Source organism: Glycine max, chromosome 18 (genome assembly GCF_000004515.6).
Source record: "Glycine max cultivar Williams 82 chromosome 18, Glycine_max_v4.0, whole genome shotgun sequence".
Taxonomy (NCBI): Eukaryota; Viridiplantae; Streptophyta; class Magnoliopsida; order Fabales; family Fabaceae; genus Glycine; species Glycine max.
The window spans coordinates 55954481-55974018 of NC_038254.2; the positions used below are offsets into that span (position 1 = coordinate 55954481).

The 19538-nt window shown below is 32.9% G+C and overlaps 4 protein-coding genes and 1 long non-coding RNA gene across 11 annotated transcripts; 2 read left to right on the plus strand and 3 right to left on the minus strand.

Annotated features, from left to right (window-relative positions):
* Window positions 1-63: 63 nt before the first annotated feature.
* LOC100820150 (UDP-glycosyltransferase 73C3) lies at window positions 64-8216 on the minus strand. 4 transcript variants are annotated; one of them, XM_014770863.3, is made up of 4 exons: window positions 5477-8216; window positions 3249-4672; window positions 2517-2597; window positions 64-1531 (listed from the first exon to the last, which is right to left on the minus strand). In XM_014770863.3, the coding sequence occupies exons 1-3, from the start codon at window positions 5494-5496 to the stop codon at window positions 2539-2541; spliced, it is 1503 nt and encodes a 500-aa protein (XP_014626349.1). In that variant the 5' UTR covers window positions 5497-8216; the 3' UTR covers window positions 64-1531; window positions 2517-2538. The 4 variants fall into 4 exon arrangements, with proteins under 4 accessions (XP_014626349.1, XP_014626347.1, XP_025982563.1 ...); XM_014770861.3 differs by having other exon boundaries at window positions 64-1534; XM_026126778.2 differs by lacking the exons at window positions 64-1531; window positions 2517-2597 and adding an exon at window positions 2604-2976.
* On the plus strand, window positions 69-1914 carry LOC100527603 (pollen protein Ole e I domain-containing protein). The gene is made up of 2 exons (NM_001251628.3): window positions 69-410; window positions 542-1914. The coding sequence occupies exons 1-2, from the start codon at window positions 248-250 to the stop codon at window positions 1390-1392; spliced, it is 1014 nt and encodes a 337-aa protein (NP_001238557.2). The 5' UTR covers window positions 69-247; the 3' UTR covers window positions 1393-1914.
* Window positions 8217-8563: 347 nt separating the features above from the next.
* On the minus strand, window positions 8564-10827 carry LOC102663618 (F-box/kelch-repeat protein At3g23880). The gene is made up of 3 exons (XM_014770425.3): window positions 10671-10827; window positions 9021-10218; window positions 8564-8826 (listed from the first exon to the last, which is right to left on the minus strand). The coding sequence occupies exon 2, from the start codon at window positions 10157-10159 to the stop codon at window positions 9035-9037; it is 1125 nt and encodes a 374-aa protein (XP_014625911.1). The 5' UTR covers window positions 10160-10218; window positions 10671-10827; the 3' UTR covers window positions 8564-8826; window positions 9021-9034.
* Window positions 10828-12923: 2096 nt separating this feature from the next.
* Window positions 12924-15530, plus strand: LOC121174045 (uncharacterized). The gene is made up of 2 exons (XR_005889756.1): window positions 12924-13184; window positions 14207-15530. It is a non-coding gene; the product is annotated as an uncharacterized lncRNA (long non-coding RNA).
* On the minus strand, window positions 15033-17187 carry LOC102666879 (F-box/kelch-repeat protein At3g06240). 4 transcript variants are annotated; one of them, XR_419683.4, is made up of 3 exons: window positions 15775-17187; window positions 15384-15466; window positions 15033-15247 (listed from the first exon to the last, which is right to left on the minus strand). XR_419683.4 is itself a non-coding variant. In XM_006602908.4 (2 exons), the coding sequence occupies exon 1, from the start codon at window positions 16957-16959 to the stop codon at window positions 15793-15795; it is 1167 nt and encodes a 388-aa protein (XP_006602971.1). In that variant the 5' UTR covers window positions 16960-17187; the 3' UTR covers window positions 15033-15247; window positions 15775-15792. The 4 variants fall into 4 exon arrangements, 2 of the variants coding, with proteins under 2 accessions (XP_006602971.1, XP_014626703.1); XR_005889755.1 differs by having other exon boundaries at window positions 15384-15579; XM_006602908.4 differs by lacking the exon at window positions 15384-15466.
* Between the last annotated feature and the right edge of the window lie 2351 nt (window positions 17188-19538).

Genomic DNA, 19538 nt, shown 5'->3' on the forward strand with positions numbered 1-19538 from the left:
GATGGGAAAACAAGCCTACAATTACTGCATTTTACTTTACAGTTGACAGGTTTTTGCACGATAGACATAAATAGCCTTGTTATTTGTCGGGCTATAAAAATTTATTGTTTTGATTCTCTTTAACAAAGACAACAAGAGGGAACAAAGAAAATATAAGTAAAAGAAAGAGGTATAAACATACTTCAATAGTGTACAAGATATATAGCAGAATCAAGCACTATAGCCTTTAGTCCTTTACTCCCTGAGAATGTCTTGGTTCCTTGTAATTCTATTTCTCAGTCTCACATTTGGTATAACTCATTCTGAGGCTAGCCATGACAAGAAGCTTCCCTCTGCTGTTGTAGTTGGCACTGTTTACTGTGACACATGCTTCCAACAGGATTTATCCACGGGCAACCACTTCATTTCAGGTGCATTTCCACTGCTTGACTTATTTTTCTTAAAAAGGTTCAGTTTCATATCTCTTAACTCTTACACACATGCTCTAAATTTTGATTATGAAGTCATGTTGTCTTATGTTTTTCTATATTCATGATGGCAGGTGCATCAGTTGCTGTAGAATGCAAAGATGGGTATGGGAGGTCAAAGCCAAGGTTTAGGAAAGAAGTGAAGACAGATGAGCATGGGGAGTTCAAGGTGCAGTTGCCTTTCTCAGTGAGCAAACATGTGAAAAGAATAAAAGGATGCACTGTGAAACTAATAAATAGCAGTGAGCCTTATTGTGCTGTTGCCTCAGCAGCAACTTCTTCATCACTGTGCCTCAAGTCCAGAAAGGAAGGACTACACATATTCTCAGCCGGCTTTTTCTCATTCAAGCCTCTTAGACAGCCAGTTCTTTGCAACCAAAAACCAAGCATTCAAAACATCAAGGGCCCTGATTATGTGAAACACATATTTCCTCCAAAAATAGATCCATCATTTCCTCCTCCACTTCAAAATCCAAAAACACCTGGTGGTCTTCTTCCTCCCATTCCTGGATTACCCGACCTCCCACCATTGTTGCCACCCCTTTCAGGAATATTGTCACCACTAGTCCCTGCAGGAATCCCTAATGAGTCCCCAAATGTTCAGCCTTCAGATCAGAAACTACTTGACCCTAATAACCTCATATTTCCTCCTAACCCATTTCAGCCACCACCCTCAGTCCCCAACCCTCTTCAGCAGCCTCCTCTAATTCCTAACCCATTAGAACCATCAGGCCCATCATCACTTGTTCCTAACCCACTCCAGCCTCCCTCAACAGGAACATCACCACCACTGTTTCCGTTTCCAACAGTACCAGGTTTAACTCCACCACCACCAGCTCTTCCCTTTCCTTTCCCTCCATTATTCCCTCCACCTAGCGGCCCTGGCACACCCTCTGTTTCCTCTTCAAAGAATGCTTCTCCTTAACTAAATAGTAGCTATCCATGCAATTCTCTAATAGCTCCTTCCACGTGATGAACTTACTTTCTTTATGGAAATTGTAATATGGTTATGATATGAATAGGAAAGTTAACATGGGGATCGATGTGCATCCATAGAGTGACTACTGCTGAAAAAATTGAAACATGAATAATGTATTGTTAGTAATAAATTTTTGGACGTGGTCATTAATTGTGTTAATCCTTGAGTTGTTGTAGAAATGGAAACTTCTGATTATGATACTGCAGCTGTAGATTGATATGTCTTATTTGAAGCAAGGTTAATGTGAACGACAAAAGAATAGATGTCTAAAACCTCCTCGAGATTAAATAAATAAATTCTCTTACTAACATTGTATGGCTTTGAAATAAAATCTGAAAAGTTTGTCATAAAGAAACAACACCTTGCAATGGCATGTATGGTTATGGGGTCATTAACTAGTGAAATTAGGGCTAGGAGATTGGTTGTGGGGTTGGGAAAATAATCAAATAAGTAGGGTTTGAATTTAAAAACTACGTAAAAGAACCTTGGAGAAAAAAACTGCAAAACATAATAACATTAAGACAGAAAAAGATAAAGGCACTAAATAACATTTATATCATCAACTTGAATTTGCTAACTCCTACTTTGAAACATAATTAAAATGTAAAGTTTGTTGATACTCCAACTCTAGTGAAATCACCACCAACATAGACACTAGTTTTGCACGAACACGAGATGATTTAACATCATAAATATATATATGCCAGTCTCTTCCAAGTGCCATGCTTTCTGATAGCAGTGTCACCAATTGAAGGAAAGTGACATCAAGCTAAACTGTACATTTGTACTATCATTTTAATTTTTTTTTATATCTCTTTATTTATTTAATTGTTTTTTATTAATGTTTTTTATATCTCATAATTAATACATCTAAAAATTAAAAAAAAAATCTTATAAAAATGAATAAATAAATTTCTGAATTTTTTTTTTTTATAATTAAGAGCCAAAGAATACAAGTTTACCCAATACACCATGCTAAAAAAGTAAAAGCTGAACCACAATGAAAGCAACAAATTGTTTCACATTCATTGTTCATAATCATTGTAAGAAGTCTATGAAAGAACATTGACCTTTCTTGATGTATGTGTCATGTCATACCCTTAATATGCTTGATTCTCCCAGGGAGTTTCTGCCTTTAACCATGTCGTTGTCTACCACAAAATTTAAACAAAAAAATAATAAATATAAGAAAAAGAGGTTAGTATCATAAATTATACATGACTACACACACTTCATGTTTTATCTTTTTACTTATCCATCAAATTGTTATAGCATATCCAGTACTCTTCATCAAGCACAGTTTCTCTTGCAACAAATTGCCCAGGCTCAAACCTTTTTACTCAAACTAATTCTTGATCCGATGCAACCTGTCAAATTGGAGAGCTTGTTGGAGGCTTGGAGTTTAAAGTTTCCCCTCAAGGAATGGTGGGGTTGAAAGCTACACAGAGAGTTCTCCCTTCTTCGTATTATAATTATTTTAATCATTATTATTCGACATTCGTCATTGTTGGAGAAAATTTTGCCATGATCCTAATCATGTCAAACATAAAACAGAAGCAAACTAAGAATGAATAATGGTTCTAAAACAAAAGAGGAAAAAAAATAGAAACTCTCATGGTCAATGAGACAGCAATTCTTGGGCATTTATAAGGACTTGGAGACCCATTGAAGAATAAAGTACAGAATTCAGGTATGTTCAAGCAAAACAAAGATGAATCCATTTGTGTCTTAGCTTTGGTCTAACCCTTTCAGATGTATGATGTGATCAATTAGTAGGGACATGTTGAGGTAAGAAGAGCCACCTTGTTCTATTGCTTTCCTTGCCATGTCCGCATACTTTCTAGCCCTTTCCCTTATCTCTTCTTTTTCTTGGCCATCTCCCATTACCTTCTCAATAGAATCCAGAACATTTTCTCTGGTCACCTGAACCCGAGACTTATCTTCTTCACCCAAGTGAACAACAGATTCAGCTCCCACACTCACGCCAATCTTCACCACTTGTACAAGTTTCTCATTGATGAACTGCTCAGCAAACAGAGGAAAAGTTACCAACGGCACGCCAGCACAAATCCCTTCGAGTGTGGAATTCCATCCGCAATGTGTCATGAACGCTCCTATTGCTCTATGTGATAAGATCAACACTTGTGGCACCCAACCCTTGATCAAAAGCCCTCTCCCTTTCACCCTCTCTTCAAACCCATCTTCCAACAGCCACTTCTCCATCTCCTCTCTTCCATATGCACCTCTAAGCACCCAAATGAATGGCCTTTTTGTCGCTTCCAATCCTAACCCGAGCTCTATCAACTGCTCTGGCGTTGCACGGTTTAGGCTACCAAGGCAAACATAAATCACTGACCTCGGAGGCCATGAATCAAGCCACTTCACATACTCACTCTCAAGATCACTTGAGTTTCTCTTACTTCTCATAGCCTTGTCCTTGTCATCCTTATTTGACAGCGACACAGGCCCAACACACCATACCCTATGGTCCGTAAATCTTTGACACTCTTCAACATATTCTGCTTCCAACTCTTCAAAACTATTAACAACTATCCCATGTGCTTTTTCTGCAGCTTCCATTACCTTCTCACGGTAAGCATTCAGCTTGAGGTCTGCGCCAGGATTGAATAATCCGGGGAGTTGAGATCTTCGCAATTCAATTCTGTGGGGCATTCCGGGGACAAGAAATTTCTCTTCACCAGACACAGCTTCATAGACCTTATCCTTTTGTAAATTGTGGTTGCATAGTAGAAAGAAACAATTAGTCCCGTCGAATATTATTCTCGGGACATTCAACTTGTTGGCAACATCAGTCACACACATGATATATTTGTCGGCAATTATGCAACTTGGGTAGGGTCTTTGCTTTTCAAGTAGCTCTTCTAGTGGCTGCTGCAACAAGTCTAAAGCCATGTTGAAGTTGTTTAGCAGATCCATTGAAGGCAGAGTGTCTAGGCTCTCACATCCCTCTGGTAGTCCAGCCTCCGCGCAAGGAAATTGAACATGTAGAATTTGGATGGGTGAGCCAGATTGAATCTCTCTGTCTATGCTAGCTTGGAATTGGATGCAATTGAGGGGTGTGGTCACTATGCTCACTTTCACTTTGTGTCGTGCCAACAATTTGGCCATGTCTACCATAGGGAGAAGATGACCTGGGGCCATTAAAGGGATGAAAACAAAGTGGAGGTGGCTAAGGACCGTTGGGTCCATTTCAGGTTTCTGTGTCCTGGGAAATCACAAGGAAATTCATGTTAATTGTTCAATACATTAATAAAATCCACCTTATACATGCAAAAGCTTAATTATGTATGTAATTAACGTCAAATTTTCAGAAAGTAAAATAAAATTGTGTCATTGAGTATAATTAACATTTTGGTTCTCCTAAGTAATTACCAGGTGAAAATATCTCAATACTCCAGTTAAATACGACATATATAAAAGGGAGTACCTCTCAGTATTGGTATGAGAGATCGAATGTTCTAGTTTCGAAGTTTAATTATTAATGTCAACACGTGAATGCAACAGCTAATTAAATGGAATCGATGCAGGCAAGGAGATAACTCTGATTTCATACACAACTAGCCCAGCTGAGAAAAATGCGTGGTTTAGACATGAAAAGTTAGTCTCTTCAAGCAAGTTTAGAGTACAAGATCTCAAGCATATATAAGTGGTTGAGAATGAAATGTATATGTAAGTATAACCCACTACATGGCACCTGAAAAAAAAAAAAACAAAGTATAGCTTGAACTGATATCTGATCTTGCTATAATCACTATATATGTGTGTGGATTAATTGAACATCAAACTGTCCTCCAATTTCAAGGCACTAAGTTAAGATTCATATGATGGACCTAAAAGCTCCCAGTCATGTGACATAAACAAACAGAACATAAGCAGCAACCAGCAAATAAGAAACACACCATATATAGAATTGTTTAGAACACATTTGAGGAGTGAAATTAGCCCATATATATCACGAATCTGCAAAGTCAACAGATCTGAGAAATGAAATGAAGATGTATGAATTAACCTCAAGCTCAAGTGTTCCATGCAGTGTTGGAGAAGATGATAAGCCCGATATGTGAGTCACAAAGCTCGTGTGTCTTCTTGGTTCTTCAGGAGAAGGTGACTGACTTGCCTTGTGATGTTGTTCCGAGTCAACCCAAAAACAAGCAGAATAAATTAAAATTAAATTGGTGACTTTTACTTACTAATAATTACAAGTAGGCAATTAAACTGCAGAGAATGGATTGTGGAGAAACTATATAAATTTTTTTATCAAATATTTGCATTCAATTTTTGTAAGATTTATAAATAATAACTTAAATCTTAAAATAATATTTATTATTGAACTAAAAAACAAGATTTATAAAAAATATGATTAAGCAAAATGAGATGTTATGTTAAAAATACTCTCTCTTGGATTCTTTTACGTTTTTTCCGTGAACTTTTTGTGACAATAAACGTGAAAAGACATGACGTGACTTTTGAGTCATGTGTCTTCTTACTCCGGCAATGGATGTCTTAAGGAGTACTTGTTTTCAAGCTCTCTTATGATTAACTTTCAAAACAGATGCTGCCACAAGGGAAAGAAGGAAGGTTGAGTTGATCACGTCAAGCCATGCAAGTTTGTGCATTTTAACGAAAATTACCAATTTTACTGATTGTTGATATTTTTATTCTAAGTTTTTTTTTTTTTTTAAATTAAGATACTATACATGTTCTCAGAAAATCTTGATTGAAAGCCAAGAGTTGATTTATAATTTGAAGATTTAGAAGAAGCATGACAATTTTGTAAAGAATATGGTAAGAGAGTAGGTTTTGGAGTTAGAAAACAATTAAAAACAAGTGAAAGAAAGATGGTTGTATAAATTTTAATTATCTTGTGCATTTTAGGGTGCTAAAATCCTAGTAACATTTAATTTGATTTAGAATTCAATTAAAATATATTAGTAATGCAAAAATCTTTCATTTTGTTATTCGATCAATAAAAAAGTTATCTGGAAATTAAGTTAATTTTGTTTTAAGGAATTTTGGAATTATAGTTGAATACATTATTTTATAATAATACTTAAGTAAAGATCTGTATTTAAAGAAGTTGTTTCATTAAAAAGGTATTCCTGAAGAAAAAAACTTACATATCAAAAAAAGTATTATTGAAACCAAAAAATTAAAATCTTCAATTTACAAAAGACTTGTTTAAACATTTCTAAAATATTTATGAATAACTAAACAACTTTGAATTCTGATAAAAAAAAAACAAATTTTAATTATTATAATTTATTAGACATCGTGATATTCATGATTCATAATTTCAAATATGAAATTTTTTCTCATGTCCCTAAAGTGAAAGCAAATAACTCATCATATGTGAACATTGAATACCGAAAAAAAAGTAAGGATAACCACTTCTAAGAATTAGAAAAAAAAAACAATTTCATTTTAGACCAGAGGTATGTTTCACGGGATACAACCTGATGAAGCACGATACGAAAACCTACTTTTAAACTGTGTACTGAATTTTTAATATAATACTCGAAATTAAACTTAATTTTTGATGAACTCAATTTCATATCTCTACCAGCTAAATCAGCTAACAGTTACATGCATTGTCTAAAATTTGAGGCTGAAATTATATTATCTCATGTTTTTCTACATTCTTGAGTGCACTTGCCACCTTTTTTTTTGCTAAACAAAAATATATATTCTTGAGCGCAGGTGCATCAGTTTCTGTATAGCTGTAGAATGAAAAGATAGATAAGGGAGTTCAAGGTGCATGTTGTTGGCTTTCTCAGTGAGCAAATATGTGAAAAGAAAAAGAAAAAGAAAAGATGTATTGTGAAATTAATAAGTAGCAGCAACTTCTTCCTCGTTGCTCCTCAATTCTAGAAAAGCAAGGACTGCACATATTCTTAACTGGCTTCTCATTCAAGCCTCTTAAACAACTAAATCTTTCTAACAAAAAATGCCCTTAGATTAAAAAAAAATCTCTTGCTAACATTGTAAGGCTTTGAAATAAAATCAAAAAATTCTTGTCATAAAAAAATAACACCATGCAATACTACAGCAATAGCCTGGAGTACATGGTGATTGGTAATTTAGCTTGCTTTACTGTAGTACTTAACCAAATTTCGAAGTTTTCAATATATATGTGAGTTTTGACAAAGGATAGATTTTTGGTCATCGTTAAGAAGTTGAAGTATAGATTTTGTTAGAGCAACAAAAGTCACAGAATGTCAAGAAGGACACTTCCTTGAAGACTTAGAAACAGGGTAGGGGGCACACACATTGTTTCAACTAAGAACATCTAGTAAATATTGATGAATTTGACTGTTTAAAATCAACTTGCGATTGAGTGCAAACTAAACAGATAACATATATAATGCATTAAAGTAGAACTTCTAGGTATAAAGTGCATAAATAGTTTTAAAATAAATCAGAGATTCCTTATTTAAGTGTTAATAGCGGATCAAATTTCTCCATTTTTATTTCTTTTTCATGAGAAAATAACTTGCCAACTTAAGTTAGGTTAAGGAGAAAGTCAGAATTTGAATTCTAAATTTAATTTTTCACTCAATTGTGAGGTTAAGGAGAAAGTGAAAGAAGTAAACCTTAAACCTGTGGAGAATTAATATGTAATGAACCGATTAATTATAATAACTTAAAGTGTTTATTTTTTTAACAACATAAGAAACACATCCAACAACTTAAATTATAAAAAAATTAAAAGTTAGTATATTAATAAATAACAAAAGTATATCATGTGAAAAGAATAGAAAATAGAAATAGAGAGTAAAAGAAAATGAAGAGGATTTTTAAAAAATAAAATTACATAAAAATATTATATATATATATATATATATTGTGTATATCTTTTTTCTTTAAAGTTGACCTTCTATAAAAAAAAAAATTATATATTAGATTTGTTTCTCTTAAACAAAATTTCAAGTTAAGTCTTAAATGAATAAAATATGATTGAGAAGAAACATCAAATTAAATACGATTAATAAGATTTTTTTATGGAAATCTTAGAAAAAATTAATAAATATTTTATATGAAAATCTTGGACATCCATTGTTTTGTAAAAATATAGACACGTGTGAATCAGATACAATAATTAATAAAATGCTTGAACCCGAAACTCCAAGCAATTTTAATTCCAAGCAAAATTGTCCAGAGTTCAGCTATAACAACTGAGTACAAGAACCAATATCAGCAGCATAGGAAAACAAAAGCTGACCATTTGAATCCCTAAATACATCTCCAACAGCTTCTTTATTGAAAGCACTCACTGATCCATCGACTTTTAATTTATATTTGTCCACAGGTTGGTTGCAACCAGCAAATGCTAGAATTGTCGTTACCATTCACACCGCCCAGCTGCAAGGAATTATGTACATGCATCATTTAATTTTAAGAATATAAAAAAAAAATGTATTGTTTGCAACGATGTGGTCATGTGGGAGAGTAGAAAATAGGTGAAATCATGATTTTTCGATCACATACCAAACAATGAGCATATTACAAGGTGAATAAGAATATAATGGTGAAAGGGATTGGAGAACAATGCATACCCTGATTTTTGTTGTCAGGGGAGCGATAGTTGACTCTCTCTATACATAGCAGACTGTTGATCTCGTAAGGAACAGTAGTACTCTTCACCTTCAGCAGCAACAATGGTGAAATGCTCAAACAACTCTCCTTTGTTATTATATTTCTCTAATCTTTCTCTAATATTTAATCCCAAAATTCCTCCATCTTTTGTGATGCATATTGGGGAAAAGTCATAAGGGATTACAAACCACTTAGTCCAAGATGATTCTTTCATCACCCATATTTCGGGCATTGCCCAGTATTGGACCAAACAACACACACAGAGACATCCTCCTATTACTCTTAAACTTAACACTTCAGGGATTTTCATAGTTAAATCATCTGAAGTGTTTTTCATAGTTAAATTATCAAATAGAGGAATCTCTGATAAACTCCTTTTTACCAAATCAAAGGCAATAATCACAAAAACCCTTTGGTACATAGAGAAAACTACCCAATAAAGAGCATCATTGAAGAATAACCCCATACTGAATTTCCGATCTAAATTAGAATAATATGGAACATTAATTTCTATCTTGTCTCTGTTCCAGCGATTAGTTTTGAAAGAGAAAACTTGGATTTCAGCTGTTTCCAAGGATAATCTGATCAATATTAGCAAGTAGTCATCTGTTGATGTGTCATACCCAAAACCATATAAAAATCGAAAGGTTAACATAAATTCAGAGTTAAGAAATAGTTTACGGTCTCTTGTCAATGGATTCCATATAATAAGATCTCGATTCATCTTGTAATATAAAAGTATAAACCCTCTGCACGAACCTAAAATCTCGGGTCTACGGGGAAAACCATCATAATCTTCATTGTCGTAGGGATTGCATGGGGATGAATGAAGGGGGAGAATCAAATGCTTTGCAGCAGAACATGTGTCTAGTGGTGCATTTGTATCAATGGATAGAACTCCATGAGAAGAATAGTTTGATCTGAGAATGAGTCTATGGGAGGGTGTGGCATCGAGATCATAATGGGAATTGCCAAATTGAGGATTGGAGATGATAAAATTCCATGACTTACACACGCACTTGCAACGCGAAACAGATCTCACAGGCAATCTTAGAAGAATTTCTCTCATCAACTCCATAGGGAGAGTGTGATTTTCCATGCTCGTTGCTCTTATACGGGTTCTCCAACGTTTAACTTGACTTGGATTCCTTGATGCTCCTATACCACATCAATTTCAAGAATATTAGAAATCACAACAACAACAAAATGCTAACAACATACTAAAATAATCTTATAAATAGCAAAAATGTAAGTCTCACTTCATATCAAATGAATTCCATTAAAAAAAATTATAGTTTTTAATATAAAAGAAAGTTTTGTACATCACCATTGACCCTGTATCTATCTTTCTCCATGACATTATTTATTATATTTTAAATTTCTGTCTTGATTGTAAAATTTGTTGTATTAGAAAAGTACGTTAATTAGTGTTATGCTAACACTTTTCATCACAAAACTATACAAGTCTTGCTTGTTATTTAGTGGATCTCAATTTTGATTTCAGAAGAATTCATTAAGTGGGTGCATCAGATAAGTGATTTTGGAAATGAGAGACTCATGTGCTTTACAAACGCATTTGAAACGGAAGAGATCGAGATTTGACAGACAACCTCAATAAAATTTCTACTGTCATCAGATGACAGAAAATGGGGTTCATTTTCTTCTTACTTTGAGTAGCATAGACAGAAAGAGAATGCGATTTATAAGATACGTATTTAGCTTTTAAGAAACAGTAAGGGGTCATTAGCCTTTGTCTTTTCGTGTAAGATGGTAGCTAGTTTGTGAAATCATATTTTGGTTAGTAGCAAAAGGAAATTTCATGTCACATTTTAGGAGTTATGCCTTTTGATTGTTTGGTGTGGGTGGTTTTGAATTTACTCTGTCTTTTTCTTTAGAATTTAATCTATTGCAAGGTTCGTTCTACGTATTTTCATCGGCGAGCGTAATGATTATGACTTGTGCGTGTCTAATAAAAAGAATTAAACTAGCAGCATTAATTTGAAGTGCATATATACTTTTCAAATAGAAAATCATGAAAGGTTAAAAAATATTAACAATCTAAAATATTTATAACCTTTGTGTATTTTAATATTTAGACTAATAATATTTAGACTAATGATTTATCTTATCTATAATAGTCACTTATATTTATCAATACATAAATGTTTAATTGTAAAATTTGTTTTCTTATATTTTAAAATTCACTCATAACTGATTTTAAATGTTAACTATACTAGATAATTGATCCGTATTTTCTTAAAAAATAATAACTTTAAAGATACTTTAAAAAAAAAATTAAAATCATGGTCTTTAAACTCAAAAACATACATTTTTACTATTACACTCAAGTGACCATGTGAATATTTGATATAAAATATAGTATTAATATATGTTTAATTTTATGAAAAAATAGTTCAAAATTCAATTTTTTTAATTTATTATATTTTTATAATCTCATATATTATCTTTCAAAATATAATATATAAGATTAAATTTTATTTTCACATAAATTAGAATATATATATATATATATATATATATTTATATAAGTTTTATTTTTATTTTATATATCATATTTATCTTTTAAAATAATGCTTGTGAGATAGTGACAATATTTTTTTAGCTATATTAAAATATTCATTCTAAGGATCATGGTTTTAATCATTTCTCAAACATTTTTAAAGTTCTTATTTTTTTAAGAAAATGTAAGTTAACTTTTTAGTCTAGTCAATGTTTAAAATTTAACTGTCAATAATTAGTTAACAGTTAAACTTAGCTCTAAGGACTTGGATAGTGAATTTTAAAATATAAGAAAGTCAATTTGGTGAAACAGACAAAATAGGATGAATGAATTTTGCAATTAAACCATACATAAAAGGTTATAGAGAATAAGGTCCACCGAAAATGAACACTATGTCAATCCAAGTACAAAGTAGACATAAATGTAAGGGACTTTCTTCCTGCCATTTTTCTAACCCGAGTTTTTTATATATATATAAATTTTAAATAAAAATGATAGGTTTAATAAAAATTTATATATGAAAAAAAAATATTATTAGATCAAAATTAATTATTACAAAATTTATTATGTAAACTTATATGTGTATTAAATATACATTAGAAATTTTATTGTTATATATAATGACATTAATTATTTTTAAAATAATTAACATATTAACTCAATTAGTTAGAGTGTCGTGCTGATAACACGAAAACCCCAAGTCCACTTATATTTCACTAATAAAACCAAATATTAGTTAAAAAAAATGACTTGCTAACTATGTGAGAATATAGCTATAGAGAAAAATGATAGATTATTCAACATATGTTATTCATGCATTCTTTAACATATTTTTTTAAACACATTTTTAATTGATGGCTAAAATTTATTAAAAGTTACAAAATTTTAGAAGTCTCACTTCTTACTTAATGAGTCTTGCTTCTGATTTTGTTTTTGATAAATTTTAACTATCAAGAGAGTGGATTAGGAGTGTTTTTAGTTAACATCCTTTATAAGATTATGGAAGTATCTGAATTGAATTATTAGCAAATTCTTCATAAGCTCTAATTTATAGACAATCAAAGTACCTACATGTTGATAATCCAAGTAGAAATAAGCTCGATCCTCTAGAGCAAAATATTGAATTCAAACTTTATGAATTGAAAAAACATGTTGGAAGGGGTAACTTCACTGAAGGTGTCTAATAAGTTTCCATCAGAAATTAGTCATGTATACCCTGCACCAATATTATGATTTTTTTTTTAAAATCAAAAACTCATTATTCAAATCTGACTAAACACAAGGTGTGAAAAATCAGTCCAAAACATTACAAAAGAGCAGAAAAAGGCTATAAAGAGCCTGTCAACCGCAAACAACACCAGTAACCGTATATAGAGGATACACCATACTGACCATAGCATATTTTAAGGAAGTTGCATGTGATATGCTCTATGCTGCCTATGATCCCATCCCTCAACCTCGATTTACCAGAATTAAGAGTTGTCTGCATATACCAATAACCATTCACAAGTCTAACAGCCATAATACCATGCTGCTGCCCGTGCCCTCCCTAGGAAACACCACCAGCAGCGTAATGAAGCGAAACCGACACACCAATATCATGGTAACTCAAAAAATTGGCAATCAAAGTATTTTTAGGGCCATTATGACAGAAACATTATCTAAAATAGATCAGAATGTGCACAGGTTAAACCAACTGCATGCAAGATCAGTACATATTGCAACTTGATTAGTTACAACTTACAAGCCTATCGCTATCCTACTCCTTGCATTAGCTTCCAGGTGATTAATTAAGATCACCACATCTCCACAACTTCAAGTCAAAATGAGCAACAACACATTAACTTCTAAAAACCAGTAACTTTTCTTTTTTGGAAAGGAACCAATATCTGTTTTTAACCAGAAAAGGCACCTAATATTGTGAAATAATCCAATAAGTTGGGTTTGAATATGAAAACTGTGTAAAAGAGCCTAGGAGAAACGAACTGAAAATAATAACACTAAGAGAAAAAAAGATAGAGGGACTAAATAGCTTTGTATTAACACCAACTAGGATTTGGTAACTCCGACTCTGAAACATAGTTAAATTGTAAATTTTGTTCTGTTGATACTCAACTGTAATAAAACAGATTCTAGTTCTGTTCTAAGTTGAGATTATTTTATATGTGTGTGTTTGTGAAGGAAATAAAGTGACATCAAGGTAACTGTATATATTCTTGCATATTTCGTGGATGGAAAAAAATGGAGATTAAAAAAAACTAAAAGTAGATAAAAAAAAATAAGGATAAAATTCAAAATTTGAATTTTCTAAGAACTAAAACAAAAGTTAAGAATTTTCTACAGACGAAATATTTTAAAAACTGTAACTATCTAGCATATTCACCTGTTTGTTACTTGCTTTTTATGTCTGCACACGTAGGAATTTGTGATATCTTATACATAAAATGTAGTGTCAATTATCATTTACTAATACCACATGAAGTTGGAAACTATCATTGCAATTTTGTACTAGTTTCACCTTAATTTTGAGCAATCTTAGTGATTTCGGTTAAAATTTGGTATATAGGCTTATGTTTAACTCCTCGAGGAACAAGGCATAGAATCTTATGTGTGATTTTCTTTTAGTTTTAAAGATAAAAGCAATGTGGATGGTGGTGATTCTATCTTCGGATGTGCTTCAGTAGTTGGTTCATGTAGACAAATCGTTGCCCTTGGAGTTAATTGTACTGCTGCTGAATGATGCAGATGGGTTTGTGCCATGGATTGGTCCGGTCTGAACGAATTTAAAACCTAAACTAAAGTTCCTTTTGTTGATGGATTAGAAGTCGGATTATTAATTAAAGCCTAAAAGGATGAGGGGAATTACTTTGCGCACTCAACGTTTTTTCTTGTACGCCCAATAATTTTTCATTTTTTTCAAAATTACCCCTAACAAACTTATGAACTTCTGAATTCGTAATTCATAAGCTTATGAATTCATAACCATAAGTTTGTCAGGAATAATTTTAATAAAAGAAAAAATTGTTGGATGTACATGAAAAATATTAGATGCGTAAAGTAATTCCCAAGGATGAGGAGGTATATCAGCGTTCAGTATTGCACCAATTCCCCAAAATGTCAAAGAAACTCCTATTCACAACCCAAAGTCTCTTGAGTGATTTAGCTTAAGCTTATCAACATGAGTTTGGCAAATGTTAAAGCTTTTCTAGCTAGCCGATCAGTCACCATGTGATCAAGTGTATCTTATAGGAATTAATTGCTCACAGTAAGAATAAAATTGTACATATGCTAGATAGACACATGCATTTACTATGGAGAATCACAAATACAGTGGTATAGAGTTGCTTTGTATTGTAAAAAATAGTAACAAATAATCAAAATAATTATGGTTTGAATCAGAAAAAATGTAAGAGAGCGCAAGAGAACCAAAAAGCTGCAAAATATAATGAGATTAAGAGGGAAAAAGGTTAAGGCATTAAATAGTATGTATTACACCAATTAGGATTTGCCAAGTCTTACTTTGAATCCAACTTTACTGAAATAACCATTAAAACTGACACTTGTTCCACACTAACAATAGATAATTTAATAGCATATGTATGCCATTCTTTTCCAAGTGCCTATGCTTTCTACTAGCAGCTTCAATATTCTTGCATATTTCTTGGTCTGCAGGAAACATGAACTTACTATAAATGTTAGAATATTAATGTGACATTTTCTAAAATTTTAGCGGTGATATAATAAAATCTCATAGCAAATCCTAATTGTTTGCTTCTCTTGTATAATTTTTCACTCAATTTACCTTTGATGACTGTGGCTTCTGAGTAAGGAAGACATGAATTATTTTACTAAGTAAACTGAATCCACCATGACCATACCCCATCTCTGCATCCAATCTCACGAACCATTTAATTTAAAAACTAGAAATAAGTACTATTAGCTAGGTAAATTGAATCCAGCAAGCACCACCAAACCTCATCTTTCCAAAATTCCATGCACTGTCATGTATCATTTAATAAATTTCAAAAATATAAAAAGAAGTATTTTATTAGCAAGGATGACGAGAGTAAAAAATAGGTGAAAGCATGATTTTTCACACACATACCACACATTCTGCATACAATGTTCCATTTCCCATAGTGCAGCATGAATACGAATATAATGGTGAAAAGGATTGGAGAAACAATGCATACCCCAATTTTTGTTGCCTATTACTGTTGGTCATCTGCACTTGGTCCCACCAATGACACTGGGAGTGGCAGTAGACTCTCTGTATACAAAGCAGACTGTAGATTGGCACAGTTGAAACCTTGACATTCATTATCAATGAAATGCTCAAGCAGCTCCCCTTTGCCATTACGCTTCTCTAACATTCCAGTGCTATTTGATCCGAAAATTCCACCTTCTTTAGTGATGAATATTGGGGAAAAGCGATTAGAAATAGGGATAACAATGGTCTTAGTCCAAGATGAATGCACTTTATATTCATTCATCACCCATATCTCGGTCATTTCACTTCCTTGGACGGAGCAACACACACAGAGACATCCTCCCATTACCCTCAGACTATAAATTTCAAGTTTTTCCTCAGTAAAATGATCAAAGAGAGGAATCTCCGTAAAACTCCTTTGTGTGAGATCAAAGGCAATGATGAAAGGTACATATTCTTCAAAAGAGAAAGGAAGATCATCATGTTCAACAATACAGTTAGAGAAAACCAACCAATGAAAAGCCCCACTGAAGAGAGTCCCAGCTTGGAATTCACTGTCAGGATCCACATATCGAGCATGAAGATCGACTCTGCTCCAGGAATTGGTTTTGAAGGAGAAAAATAGAGCATATGCACCTAAACAAATCAGAATAAGCAAGTAGTCATCTGTTGATATGTCATAGCCAAAACCATATAGGTATCCATTGATTAAGTCATATTCGTCAGAGAAAGGTAACCGTTTGTATACACCAATTGATGGATTCCATAGAACGAGTTCACTGCTATTCCGGTAGTTTAAAAGTACGAGGCCTCTGCATGAGCCCAACATCCAATGTTTTCTATGAAAATCAATCCAATGTTGATGAAAAGCAGGAGTAAACAAAGATGCATAATCGGCAAGTGGGGGAGATGGAGGAGGGAGAGTGAAATGCACTGCACCGAAATCCATATCAATGGAATGAACGGAGAATTCATTTGATCTGAGAAGGAGTCGATGAGAGGGTGCAGCGAGAGCTAGGTCAAAATGGGAAAAGCCAAATTGGGGGTCGGAAATCAGAGAGAGCCATGATTTACAGACACACTTGAAACGCGTAACAGATTTCACCGGCAATTTCAGGAGAATTAGCTCTATCAAATCGAGAGGAAGAGTCTGAGTGTGGTTCTTCATGCTACGAGAGAAACAGATTCGAAACCCTAACCTGCTGCAAGTAGCTGATTGAATCCACAATGTTCGATTGTTCAGAATAGCGATGGAACCTTAGAAGCTGAGAGTGAGAGAGAAACTCAACACTCAACACTCAACACTCAACACTGCACTGTTCAGTGTTCACTCTCAACTCTGTTGTGAGAGACAAGTCTGAACAACGTGCTTGGTGCGGTGGAAATGTGATTTTTTTTTTTTTTGTTATCCAGAGTTCTGAATTCTGATATAAAAAATAAAAATAAAATTGACTGGTCACAATTGTATGGCCATGCTATTATTGCTATCCTCACCCACCCACATAACCTCTTCCCGCCCTTTTTTTTTCTTTCAAAAAAGGTAATATGTATTATACTTAATTTGACTACAGTTAAAAATTATAAATTGTATCGTAATTAATTAATTTCAATTCAAAAAATATTATCATTAATTTATTCAAATTCAATTGAAAAGGATAATTTATATTATCATTAATTTTTTTGGTTTAAATATTATCATCAATTCTATATATATGTTTTTTTTAAGTAATCAAAATATCAAATCAAATTAATGGGAACGCATATATTTCTTGTTGAGTAAAAGTATTTTTCTTTCAGTGGGAAAGCATTTGTAAAATGTAGGAACTACAGGCTATATATAACTCATACATAGTGTGATGATCTGAATTCTTTGCATGCAGCGTGATGATTTGCATGCAGCGTGATGACTTCAAAGACGTGATGGTCGCAAATATTGAGTGCAGCTAATAATTCATAATTCATGTGAGATGCATGGTCTCAAATATTCCAAGTTTTGTTTGATGAATCAAAACGGTGCAAGTTCATGTTGTTTGTTGAACTTTCAAGCTTTCTCATTCATATCAAGAGCTCAGACTCAGACATAGAGAAGCCGAGACTCTGGAGTGAGTTGCAAAACATGCATATTAGAGGCGCAAGTGAAGCCAATAATAATGGAAAGTACTGCAAAACAATAAAATGTGTTCCACATGCAACTGTTAAAATGTGTTCTAACATAATGAGCATGTAAATTCTCTTGTAATATTCACGTTGCGTTTACGTTGTGAGTATTCTCATTCATATATTAATATAAATTACTATAAATCAAGGTTGCATGTGAAATATCAATGTTTAGTACCCGTATTTCGTTCTCTACATAAAAGGAATTACCCTTCTCTAAAAACAATAAAAGCAGATACAAGGAGATTAATTAGGGATAAATATTAATTTATAAATTTGCATTATGAGCTTTTTATGTGACACTGAAATAGACAATTATAAAATTATCTAATATTTTATCTAAGCAGGTAAACCGAATCCACCATCACCAAACCTCATCTTTCCATGCAACCTCGTGTTTCATTTAATTTAAAAAACAGAAAAAAGAAGCTATATATATATATATATATATATATATATATATATATATATATATTCCTCATGGCATTAGGTGCACTGCTCTTTTTTTTTTTTAATAAAACACTAAAACTGTACGGACCTTACTGGGTTGCCATTGGATAGTTTCACATATGCATATGCACTTAAGGTTTATGTGGTTTCCAAGATGTCAGCCTGTTCTCTCCTGAAGGGTAAGGAGATTCACACTTGAGGCATATGTGATTGCCAAGATGTCAGTCTGCCCTCTCCAGAAGGGTAAAGAGATTAATGCCCACATTTTGCAACATGGATATGAAAATATTCATGCCATGACAACTCTGCTGGATGTATATACTAAGTTTGGCAGTGTTATCATCATTTGCAAATTATGCCCTTTGTGCAATGCCTGTCAAGAACTTTGAAACACACCGTTTCATTTAAAAAATAAAATAATAATAGTATAATAAAAACACAATCACCTTCCTTTTTTAAGAACACCCGAGACTTTCCCCCTCCCAACTCCTTCGTGCTTCTTTCTTTTTTTCTAACAGCAACACCCTTTCTCCTCTCCAATCCACCTTTATCTTCCTCTCATTTTCTTACTTTCTCCTCCATAGATTCACAATTTCTTGCACCCATGAGGCATGTGATTTGAGGATGGAGGTACAATATCCATCTCTTAAAACATTCTCTACTTGAGTTCTTTGAGGTAAATCTTTAACTTATTGGATTAGATGAGTATTTTTATGACATTGATTAATTATGGATTGTGTGTGAGGGGTTGAAAAAATTAAATAATAAAATTATTGTGATTTCCTCAAAACCCTAAACATGTTATATTTGGGGATTTTGTCTAATCTCTTATTCTTTTTATTTAAACGCCTCCATTTTGTGGATAATAAGATGGTGGCTGCTTCTCCCATCAACATTAGAAGGCATTGGTTATATTCTCCTTGATTATGGGTAGTTAATCTTAGTCTACTTAGTAACATTTGTAATATTTTTAGGAGAAGCAAGTAAACTTTAGAAAAAGTTCTTTTGATGATTATGGATTCTATGAGCACTTGAGGATGAAGTATAATATTTATTTTTTTAAGTTGAAATTGATTCTTTGTGATCCTTAATGATTTGATGGATATTTTAATATAGTTTGATAATGTATTTTCAATGTGA

Bases quoted from the DNA above. Each gene is read 5' to 3' on its own strand.
- LOC100527603 (NM_001251628.3), top strand. From the start codon at position 248: ATGTCTTGGTTCCTTGTAATTCTATTTCTCAGTCTCACATTTGGTATA. The intron at 411-541 runs GTGCATTTCCAC...TCATGATGGCAG, and splicing joins GGGCAACCACTTCATTTCAG to GTGCATCAGTTGCTGTAGAA.
- LOC100820150 (XM_006602904.4), bottom strand. From the start codon at position 5,496: ATGGAACACTTGAGCTTGAG. The intron at 4,673-5,476 runs GTTAATTCATAC...GTGATTTCCCAG, and splicing joins ATGGAACACTTGAGCTTGAG to GACACAGAAACCTGAAATGG.
- LOC102663618 (XM_014770425.3), bottom strand. From the start codon at position 10,159: ATGGAAAATCACACTCTCCCTATGGAGTTGATGAGAGAAATTCTTCTA.
- LOC102666879 (XM_006602908.4), bottom strand. From the start codon at position 16,959: ATGAAGAACCACACTCAGACTCTTCCTCTCGATTTGATAGAGCTAATT.